Source organism: Procambarus clarkii, chromosome 67 (genome assembly GCF_040958095.1).
Source record: "Procambarus clarkii isolate CNS0578487 chromosome 67, FALCON_Pclarkii_2.0, whole genome shotgun sequence".
Taxonomy (NCBI): Eukaryota; Metazoa; Arthropoda; class Malacostraca; order Decapoda; family Cambaridae; genus Procambarus; species Procambarus clarkii.
This window is the reverse complement of record NC_091216.1, coordinates 20704487-20717052: the sequence shown is the minus strand read 5'-3', so window position 1 is coordinate 20717052 and position 12566 is coordinate 20704487. Positions and strand designations below refer to the sequence as shown.

General features: G+C 38.4%; 1 protein-coding gene across 9 annotated transcripts in view; it reads right to left on the bottom strand.

Annotated features, from left to right (window-relative positions):
- The window catches only part of LOC123767737 (tubulin polyglutamylase TTLL5), an 88191-nt gene extending 75994 nt beyond the window's left edge, over nt 1–12197 (bottom strand). For 8 of the 9 annotated variants that reach the window (XR_006774001.2, XM_045757701.2, XM_045757698.2 and 5 more), the window contains exons 1-3: nt 12086–12197; nt 3937–5371; nt 1293–1443 (exon numbers count right to left, since the gene is read on the bottom strand). Coding sequence is in view for 8 of the 9 variants with exons in the window: in XM_045757701.2 (XP_045613657.1) it covers nt 1293–1443; nt 3937–4871 (1086 nt within the window). In the remaining variant the exon portion in view is untranslated. The other variant, XM_045757699.2, reaches the window with a different exon arrangement.
- Nucleotides 12198–12566: the final 369 nt, after the last annotated feature.

Sequence of the window (12566 nt, the reverse complement as noted above, 5' to 3'; positions counted from 1 at the left end):
TAAGGAGGCACCCAATACCACCAGAGGCCAGAAAAGACGATCCGAAACGTCCACTAATCATGGGACCAGGTGTGAGCAAACAGCGCAAGCCTGTCTCATCAACAGGGCGACCCACGAAAGAGCCGACGTCCCTTACAAGAAGCCAAACGACGAGCAGAGCAACCACTGCGCTGACCAGACGCCAACAGCTCCAAAACTGACATCACTGGCTCACTATGACTAGTGGAACCCCGAACCCTGGCATGACCCTTCCAGGAAGCCCCACCACGGCCCCCCTTGGAGAACCAACAAGTCCAACTTGGGACAACAACTAGACAAAGCTGCTTGCAGAGACTGCATGACAGCAGACTCTGTCATGCTTACCACCACCAGGCAAAACAAACAAAAACGAAAAGCACATCATTCCAAGGAGGAACAGAACCGACCGCTGTGAATAATGGGAGACAAGCTGCACAATATCTTGTGCTCCTACCAGCAACGATACCACTTCCTACCCAAGGCCAAACAGTGGCAACAAATACCCCAGCAGGCCCTAAGGGCAGGCAATTGTCGAGCAACAAAAGACCCTTACGGAAACGGTTCCCGAATGCCCTGAGGAAGATAACCCGAAGACGCAAGGGCAATACTTACAGGGCAGTTAGGGAAGGTGGCCCTAAGTGCACGCAGCCCCAATACTGATGTATACTGATGATACTGATGTCCTGCAGGAGTATGATACAGGAGTATCATCAATACTGATGATACTCCTGTCCTGCACACCACACACAGTAGAAATACACCACAAGGCACAGAACTGCAAGAGTCAGAGGCCAGAGTCAACTGCCGCCACAGTCAACATCAGCCGAGGAACTGAATGCTGTACATTCAGTTCCTTGGCTGATATTGACTGTGGTGTCTGGGCCCTCCCCTTCCCCTCCTGAGGGGAGGGGGGGCTGCATGGACAATCAGCGTTTTAGGTTTTAGTTTAGTTTAGCTGGGATTTTAGTAGCGATTTTTACCATGTGGGGTTTGTTTTGTTACACCTACCTTTCTGGGTGCCAGATCCCAGTCAATGGCAGACATGGAATGCTTCCAAATACGCAAGGGCTGCCATAGGCCATTACTCCTCGTGCCTCTCTGAGAAGGCCAGGTTCTGGCTCATGGTCCCCGGTAGGCAAGAACTTCAATCGACTGCTGCCACAGTCTAATACATACATATCAGCCCGGTAAGCTCCAGGGAGCCGTAGGGGCTTCCCATAGAAAAAATACTTTTAAAACTAAAAATAGTTGTTTTATGAGCTATAAAACCTTACCTGGGAAAATTTAAATGTCAGGTTGTATTTTCTAGCAGTGGATTCTTTCGGAGGGTCGTCCAGGTTGGCATAATTGAAGAGAAGATAACCATTCTTTTTGCTGCCGCTGCCCAGCCACATTACATCACCATCAATAGTCATCATTTCTTCACTAAAACATCAAGGAATTCATTACAATGTTTCCAGTAGCAATACAACTTAACTAGCTTTTACAATTAATTAATTTTTAACAATAAAAATAAAAATACATTGAAGCAAAGAGGACCTTCCACAAACATGTCATAATACAAAAAAATACAGCACAACACAGTAATGTGCACAAGTTCATGAATTGCTTTGCGTGGAACCAATTCTGTAAAATTTCTTTGTAAATCTTTGTGATATTATATCACAATCCTTTGATATGGGATGTCACAAAAAATGCGCATTCTTGTGTATTCATTATCAGAGTTAGGGTTCTTCAAACAAAAAACAAACAAAATTATATATATATATATATATATATATATATATATATATATATATATATATATATATATATATATATATATATATATATATATATATATATATATTATTATATATATATATATATATATTATTATATATATATATATATATATATATATATATATATATATATATATTATTATATATATATATATATATATATATTATATATATATATATATATATATATATATATATATATATATATATATATATATATATTATATATATATATATATATGTCGTACCTAGTAGCCAGAACTCACTTCTCAGCCTACTATTCAAGGCCCGATTTGCCTAATAAGCCATGTTTTCCTGAATTAATATATTTACTATAATTTTTTTCTTATGAAATGATAAAGCAACCCTTTTCTCTATGTATGAGGTCAATTTCTTTTTATTGGAGTTAAAATTAACGTAGATATATGACCGAACCTAACCAACCCTACCTAACCTAACCTAACCTATATTTATAGGTAAGGTTAGGTTAGGTAGCCAAAAAAAGCTAGGTTAGGTTAGGTTAGGTAGGTTAGGTAGACGAAAAAACATTAATTCATGAAAACTTGGCTTATTAGGCAAATCGGGCCGTGAATAGTAGGCTGAGAAGTGCGTTCTGGCTATTAGGTACGACATATATATATATATATATATATATATATATATATATATATTACACTTATTTGTATAATTTGCACGACGTTTCGAACCTCCATGGTTCATTCTCAAGTGATTATATATATATATATATATATATATATATATATATATATATATATATATATATATATATATATATATATATATATATATATATATATATATATATATATATATATATATATATATATATATATATATATATATATATATATATATATATATATATATATATATATATATATATATATATATATATATATATATATATATATATATATATATATATATATCACTTGAGAATGAACCATGGAGGTTCGAAACGTCGTGCAAATTATACAAATAAGTGTAATATATATATATATATATATATATATATATATATATATATATATATATATATGTCGTACCTAATAGCCAGAACGCACTTCTCAGCCTACTATTCAAGGCCCGATTTGCCTAATAAGCCAAGTTTTCATGAATTAATGTTTTTTCGTCAACCTAACCTACCTAACCTAACCTAACCTAGCTTTTTTTGGCTACCTAACCTAACCTTACCTATAAATATAGGTTAGGTTAGGTTAGGTAGGGTTGGTTAGGTTCGGTCATATATCTACGTTAATTTTAACTCCAATAAAAAAAAATTGACCTCATACATAGAGAAAAGTGTTGCTTTATCATTTCATAAGAAAAAAATTATAGTAAATATATTAATTCAGGAAAACTTGGCTTATTAGGCAAATCGGGCCTTGAATAGTAGGCTGAGAAGTGAGTTCTGGCTACTAGGTACGACATATATATATATATATATATATATATATATATATATATATATATATATATATATATATATATGTATATATATATATAATTATATATTATATATATAATATATATAATATATATTATATATATATATATATTATATATATAAATATATATTATATATATTATATATAATATATATAAATATATACAGTATTATATATATATATATATATATATATATATATATATATATATATATATATATATAAATATATATTATATATATATAAATATTATATATTTTATATATATATGTATTTTATATTTTCAACACATTAAACATGACAAACAACAATAAACATGAGCTTTTAAAAAATTCTTCCAATTTCATAGAAATAGATGACTAATTCTGGGATATCCTGTATGAATGTACAATATAATCGAGTACCGAGTTGAATTGCAAATTTGGCAATACAGTTACATTTTAATGGCATAGATAAAGTGTATTGATCTCTTTACTAGAAACATAATTAATTTATCATAAAAGAAATCAATTTTTTAGCACTAAATATATCATTCCTGGCAACCAGCAGCAAAACAAAAGGTGCAGTCAATGAGCCAAATGTGTTACCAAAACCTAATACTGTACTGTATTACCAATTCTGGCATGCTTAAGCTTAAATATATAATACAGTAATGTAATACTCACTGCCTATGCTTTCCACTGGACGAATACTTGTTGCTCCTGTTTTCTCGTTTTAGTGATCTTCCCCTTTCCTTTTTATCTTGAGTTTTTGATTCTCCTCTTCCTTTATCTCTCACCTTTTCATTTTCCTTATCTTCCCTTGCAGATCCCTCTCCATTTAGCTGACTTCTGTGAGGACTCCTTGAGGCTGCACGCTTCATCCTCTCGGCCCAGTCCACACTGAAGCGACTAGAAACTTTACCTGTGTTTTTATCATCATTTTGTAAGGAGAGTTTTTGTTCTAAAATATTTTCCTTTTTATGTTGGTCACTTTTTAAACCTTGGGATACAGAAGGAGGAGCTATCTTCTGCCGACCAAGAAGCTTTGGACGTTCCCCAGAGAAACTTCTGCTATGAGATGGCCCCAGTGTTCTGGTTTTTGTTTTTCTCTCTTTATTTTGGACATCTTTACTTTCACCTTCTCTTTTCTTTCTCTCCGTACTGGAACTATTAGGACTTGCACTTTCCCTGCGAGAGTTTTCAGCTCTTCTTCTGTCTAGTGAAAGACTTCTACTAATATCACTTCTTTGGGGACGGTCAGAGATTTTGCTTCTTACTGACCCTGATCGTTTCCGGTCCAGTGAAGAAGTCCATTTTGAAGAGTCAATAACCCTTCCAGATGGCCGGTCTAGTGCAGAACTACTGCTTCCTCCACTACTCCCTCTGCTAGTGCTAGAGCTACTGCTGCTGCTGCTGCTGCTGATACTACTGCTCCCACTAAGTCTACTACTACTTCGGCCATATGGAGGAGCTCGCGGAACTTCAGGTGGTTTACCACTTACTTTATTCCCTCTTAGCCTTAGATCAGCTTCATCAGAAAACTGAACTTTTTGATCTCCCTTACGTGTACTCTTCACAGGAGAGTTAGATCGTGAGGAAACTTTAGGTAGCTTCTCCATTGCAGATATAATGATAATGATCTAATGAGGATAGCATAACATCTAAATAAAATTACAAAAATAATATATCTCTAATATGGGCATACAGAAAGCAATTTGACTAGATAAGTGAACTATATTTTATAAACCATGAAGGAACCACACAAACACATGAAGGAATGATAAACTCCAAGAAATAGGAAGAGGGTTTAACAAAACATCTAATCACAGAAACGGCAAACATCCACTACTGTATGTAAGCAAGGTTTCTTCCTCGTTGCTTGGTCCGGTGTACAGAAGTGGCAGTGGCCAGGAATGGCTTGGTCTGAGGACAAATCCAGTTGAGTTTCAGGGTTGGAGTAACAGGTTATGTTTGAAGGGTTGGGGCTGACTAGGTGGGGTGTTCCTTCTGGGAGCTCATCGTCCTTGGCACATCAGAGGCTCCAAGGCGACGTAGGGTCAGCTAGGTGATTCTGGCTTTCTCATCTATTATTTATGAAGGGCGATCCTAAGATGAGACCCTGTCAGCAAGAGAAGAATATTAGATGAATCATAACATTAATGTCTTTGATAAACTGTACTAGTAAATTAACACATGACTAAATATTTTATCAAGGAAAACAACTGCAGCCTGAGGTCAACTGCCATTTTCAGTGTAAAAATGGAAAAAATTATTTGTGGTGCATTAATGATCAGCAGCTCTTTGTGATAACTAATACATGCATAACTTACTGCATAACATGAGAGGACATGAGCATTAAATAGACTAATTCTGCATAATTATAGTACTTATTTGTAGTTTACAGGATTACAATCAAACTCATGCCTTACCACCACCTTCCTTTGCTCATTTATTATACATGTATTTACTCTTAGTTACCTCAGCACTAGTTGGCGTGGCATGTGGTTCATGTGAGAAAATACCTTGATAGAATCAATATTTTATAATGTTCGCACTCTTCAGGAGAGATCACAACAACAAAGCTACCAACCCTCTATGGGCATCATTTTATCCCAAAAGCTGCAGACAAGGAAAAGACCAATTCACCTCCAAGAAGTTTATTTCGACTACTAATTTTCCAACCAATATTTTAATTACTGAAAATACTGCATTTACATTGCACATGGTTAACACAATCTCGCCTTGGCCCCTTAACAGTGTACATAGATGACCCTATTGGAAATACAAAACTGTACAAAACATACATGTAGGTGCATTGGATGCCTTGATCCTCACTGTGGGGTCATAATATGCCTACCATCTTACCGCTCTCCACTATCAAAGAAGCTTATTGTTCCCCATAGGCAACAGGATCTGGTTATATTAAATGTCCAGATGAAAAGAAACAGTACACAATTGCCAAGTAAACACATTCACAGTAGACATCTTGGTGTTTATAAGTAAGGAAGTATGTCACAGGCAGTGACCAATAACTGCCTCCTTGGCAATTATACTGAGAGGAAGCAGCCAGTGATGTCCCTTGTCCAGGACAGTGCATGGTCACAACCCTCAACTGAATGATGAAGGCCCCAACTGGCTCAGACCAAAACATCAAATTTACTGTTACTATTTGTTGGTCAGTCACCAATCCCACTTCTGACTAAACTATTCGTCTGCTTAACTTTTGCGCTCTACACTGGCAAACTAGTTCATGTACCCATAAATGTCACACCATATTTTGAGTACAGTGTATCAGCAGCAAAGAACTGATGGGCCATTCTAGGCCACATCAGGTAAGTTGCAATCAGTTAGGAACTCCTGTTATTTTATATAATTATTCATACATGGTTTATTTATAATCAACATTTTAATTTTAATGTACAATATACTGTACAGTACAGTATACAAATATTATATTTTTGGGGATATTCCCATTGAAATTTGTATGTCTTAACTATTTGGCTGCAAACATGATAACGTAATTAAGAAAAAAGCTGCAAAGGAATTAGAGAAGTTGCAAAGAAAGCATAGAATCTCAGCCTACTGAAACTGCGGGTAGAAAGGGAAGCAGTCGAGGCTGCCAAGAAGGCTGTGAAAGAGGCAGAGATAGAGTGAACAAGCAGCCATTACAAAGAAAGCAGAGGTACACAGTATAGTTACAATCATCAGGACACATGAACTTCAGCTGCAGAATATGCAGACCACATCAACCCACCTAAGGTAAAAGAGCCATACCTTCCTTTGGCAGATGAAAAGACCAATGGCCTAGCTGCTTTATGGCACTTTGAATTGTTTTATCCCATTGTTAAGGGACTTTGGGATAGTTGGGCCATGATTACCAGATCTGATTTAACAGTTGCAGTTATGCTTACAAGTAGACCAAGCTGGTTAGCTAACCCTTCAATAGTCTTACTAACCACTTTCTCAGAATGGTTTATTAAAAATTTTAATGAAAACCTCCAGGTTTAATTAAAACAGGAAAGTTCTTTCAACAGATTGTGAAGGCAGCTGAGGGCAATGTCTTGGCTCATTGGGGAATGCTTATAACTGCCTGTCCAGCTTGCCAAAAACTGACAAAAGTTCTATCTGAAACCCAAGTAATTAAGCCACAAAGTGATGCTGAAGGGTATAAAATTTAATTACAGCAAGCACTTTACATGTTCAATCCTTGCACTGTGATTAGCACAGTACTGTATTTACATTACAGTGTATTTCATAAAAAGAAGTAGGCTCCAAATGATATTCTTGAAATGATGGCACTACTATAGTGACAATATGAAAAATTTAATTCTGTTTGTGAATTCTAGCAATCAATATAAACACATGTGTCTGACACCAAAATATAGTATCCTCAATGGAAATATCCATTATAAAATAAGAAAAATTTGAAAAATCTTGATAATTTGGCACTGTTGCAACAAAAACAATAAATGGATATGAGATTGTTAAACGATTTGGCGGGTCGTATTCCGGGGAACATGAGGATTAAGGACTTGCCCGAAACACTATGTGTGCTAGTGGCTGTTGTACAGCCACTAGCACGTAACTAGAATGTAACAACTCTTGTACATATAAATAATAAAGCATTTTTAAAGCAGGCCCTGTGGCGTAATGGTAAGACGCTCGCCTGGCGTTTCGAGAGCACTTTGTCCTGGGTTCGTATCCAGGCCAGGAAGGATTTACTGGGCACCAATCCTTAACTTTAGCTTCTATTCACCCTTTAGTGAATGGGTACCTGGTTGTTAAACGATTTGGCGGGATGTATTCGGGGAAAATTAGGAATAAGAATTTGCCCAAAACGCTATGCGTGCTAGTGGCGTTACAAGAATGTAAGAACTCTTGTATATACAGTGGTACCTCGGTTTAATAGTTTATTCTGTTCCTAGAGATAGCTCGTATTCCAAAAACTCGTAATCTGTAGCTAATTTCCCCATAAGAAATAATGGGAAATGAATTAATTCGTTCTTGACTACCCAAAAACCTCACTTCAAACTAAATTTTATACCTAATTCATCTAAATAAACCTACAAAATTATGTTCAAGTTATTACTTACCCTTGCTGATGACTGCTATTAGCATATGGAAGATGGTGAGGAGGAGGGAGAAGGAGAGGAGTTACTGTTTGGAAGGGAAGTCCCCTTCCATTATAACTTCAGGCAGTGAGGACTTCACTGGTGTGCACTCTCTGGCACATTTTGCCTGCATACCACTAGGACTTGCTTGTCTTACTAAGAATCTGTCTAAAGACACTTGTTTTTCCCTACATTTTAACACTTGTTTGTAGTAAGAAATCAAATTGTCATTTAAAAGGTCAATGCAACAGCCTGCTACAGCTTTATCTGGGTGAGTTTTTTCAACAAAACTTTGCAGTTCTACCCCATACTTCACACATTTTCTTAATGAAGAAGGGAACTCCTCTACTGCCTCTACTCACAGCTATTTTCTTAGGTTGAACCTTACCAATGGCTTTCTTGAGGCCTATGGCGAGATATATAATAACTTTTATTCTGAAATGGCCAAAAAAACGACAAAAAACTGTAAATCCTTGTGAAGAATTCAGGTGGGATAGTCACTGGGCGCGAGACACTGGTAAACTGAGGCGCGATCGCTGTGCCACCACGAGCTAGTCGGCCTGTACGTGTATCAACAAACTCGTGTTCCGAGGCAACCCTCGCCTTCCGAGGCAAATTTTCCGAGCAAATCCTGCTCGTATTCCGAAAAACTCGTATACAGGGACACTCGTATTTCGAGGTACAACTGTACTGTGTATGCATATATAACTGAAAACTCCACAACCCAGGCTTGTTTGCATATGTATGTCCGTCTGTCCGCCAGTCCGGTCGGTCCGGTCGGTCGGTCGGTCGGTCGGTCGGTCGGTCGGTCGGTCGGTCCGGTCGGTCGGTCGGTCCGGTCGGTCCGGTCGGTCCGGTCGGTCCGGTCGGTCCGGTCGGTCCGGTCGGTCCGGTCGGTCCGGTCGGTCCGGTCGGTCCGGTCGGTCCGGTCGGTCCGGTCGGTCCGGTCGGTCCGGTCGGTCCGGTCGGTCCGGTCGGTCCGGTCGGTCCGGTCGGTCCGGTCGGTCCGGTCGGTCCGGTCGGTCGGTCGGTCGGTCGGTCGGTCGGTCGGTCGGTCGGTCGGTCGGTCGGTCGGTCGGTCGGTCGGTCGGTCGGTCGGTCGGTCGGTCGGTCGGTCGGTCGGTCGGTCGGTCGGTCGGTCGGTCGGTCGGTCGGTCGGTCGGTCGGTCGGTCGGTCGGTCGGTCGGTCGGTCGGTCGGTCGGTCGGTCGGTCGGTCGGCCGGTCGGTCGGCCGGTCGGTCGGTCGGTCGGCCGGGTCGTAATTTTACTTTTGCACCCCTAAATCCATTTTCTAGTTTTGTAAAAACACAAACAGAATTTTTGCAAAGGATAAAATTCAGTAATACTGTACTGTACTAGCTCCAATATATTTACCTCATGGTTTCTTATAGTAGGGGGACAGGAAGCCTGTTAAGCTTACCATATCATCATTAACTTATCACTAACCTGTTATCATTATTACCTTTTTATTGTATTCATCCATTTTTTTCCTTACATTTTCCATTTGTTTAGCTTACTTCTCTTGTAATATTAAGTTTACCCCTTCATGCATTTAATTAAATTTTTTCCAAATTATTTCACATTTTGGTCGAAACACTTTGCATAATTGTGGCTTCATTATTTTGTGTAACTCCTGTCCCCCACATTTGTATATTATTCTTATGTTCTTTGTACACACATTCTTTTTAATAAATATATTTAATTTAAAAATTTAATTAAATTAAATTGATAAAGATTCCCCTAGGTCAACTACTAGCCTTTCCAAGGATTTAAATTAAAAGTTTTCTAACTCCGAACGATCAATTTACTCCTATGTGAACAGAGATATTGGGTGACGGGAAACACTTCACAAGCACTTCTGTCCTGCCATGAGATTTCGATCACAAACTTACTTTCGGCTGTGACTCGACTGCCCATGCTACTACACCGCAGCCTGAAGGCAGCTTGCTCTGCCTTCAGGTCGCTTAGTTGCTTATCTTATATGTAGCAATACTTGTCACAGGACTACAATAAGATCACTACCCTTGTAATCTTATCACACATTTCAGATTTACACACATTTCGTGTGTAAATCAGGAAAAATAAACACGTGATTAAAAATATGACAGTGTCAGACCACGGAGGAAGAATTGAAACAGAAATTTCCTTAAGTACTTTCGTATATTAATACATCTTCAGAAGGAGTGATTTACAGGTCAAGTATTGGACATATATAGGCAGGAGAGAATGGTGGAGTGAGGTGAGGTACAATAACAAATGAATGGGAATTAGGTGGACACAAATATGAGCCGCACAAGAACTGCAGAAGGCTTATTGGCCCATACAATGCAGCGCCTATTCATACCCACCAATAGGCCCACACATGGATAATAATAGCATAAGATAGTAAATAATTACAATGAATTAGTGAGAAATGTGTATCAATGTTCCTACTCAAATCGCCCTTTAATTGATCTATCAAAAGTGGTTTATATAACTTAGATCCATTTTTGATAGATCAATTAATGAGTGATTTGAGTAGGATCATTGATACACATTTGTCTCACTAATTCATTGTAAATATTTACTATCTTATGCTATTATTATCCATGTGTGGGCCTATTGGTGGGTATGAATAGGAGCTGCATTGTATGGGTCAATAAGCCTTCTGCAGTTCTTGTGCAGCTCAAATTTGTGTCTACCTAATTCCCATTCATTTGTTATTGTACCTCACTCCACCACCCTCTCCTGCCTATATATGTCCAATACTTGACCTGTAAACCACACAGGAGACATCTCCCGTCACACAGGGTGCAGTCGCACCTCCACAGATCTCCAGTACCAGCTCTTGATACTGGTAATGGCTTAAAAGGGCCACCATTTATGGGTTATTTATGGCCGTGCCCCTTTTTGGGTGGCTTCATCTTCATCTTAACATATTCACAAGGGAGACATCTCCCGTCACGCAGGGTGCGGTCGCACCTCCACAGATCTCCAGTATCAGCTCTTGATACTGGTAATGGCTTAAAAGGGTCACCACTTACGGGCTATTCATGCCCGTGCCACCTTTTGGGTGGCTTAATCTTCATCAATCAATCACCTGTAAATCACTCCTTCTGAAGATTAATAATATACGAAAGTACTTAAGGAAATTCCTGTTTCAATTCTTCCTCCGTGGTCTGACACTGTCATATATATTATATTATTATATATATATATACATACACACACACACACTGTATATGGAAATATGGATTGATATAGATGTTGACATAAGCATGCAGATGAATTTTAAGTAACTTCCAGGACAGTTGGCCGATAAAATACTATAATACAATCAATTCGACATACAGGTGGCATTTAAAGAGTGGAAGATGGGTAGGAAGGAGGACCCGCCCATCACACATCTGCATCAACCACTACTCTCATTAAGCACACTAACATTATAACATGCACAACCTAGAATAATGTGACTTTTTTACCATTGAACTCGTCGGTAATATTAATATTCGCTGTTGTTTCGAGTTGCAATTACGAGTGAAAGGTGTCGAGAACACCTGGGCCGATACAAGTTAATGACTTATCGCGCGGGGTGACGGAGACCTAATAATCCTACTGGCGTCCTGCTCACTCTGTTCTAGTTGTTACTCGCCATGACCAATATCACACTAGTGGTGCCATTAGAGCGCGAGGAGCGGTGAGGGAGGAGTGAGAGAGGATGCCAGTAGAGTGGAGACACTCACCTGCCCGACATGGGGTCTCTGCTGCATGTAAACAAACTGTCTGACAGTCTCCCCCGCAGTGTGACGTCACGTCACGTGACATCTGCATGGCCGCCCGCCACTTCCACACCCCTCTCCTTCACCCCCCCACTCCATCCCCCAATCAATTCCCCTTCCATTCTTCATTCAACTCCCTAAAACACTACTGCTCATCTCCCTAGCTGACTGATCCATATCTGCCCACTGTTTCATAACTATCTAACCTTATCTTCATATAATCAGCTGATAATATTGTACTGTATATGATTTATTTATTTATTTATTTATTTATTTATTTATTTATTTATTTATTTATTTATTTATTTATTTATTTATTTATTTACAAGAATTACATTGGATTTGTGAGTACATAACATTGGTGTTCTAACTTTCTTGCAAAGCCACTAACACGCATAGCGTTTAGGGCAGATTCATACATATAAAGTGATATAATTGCCAGTAA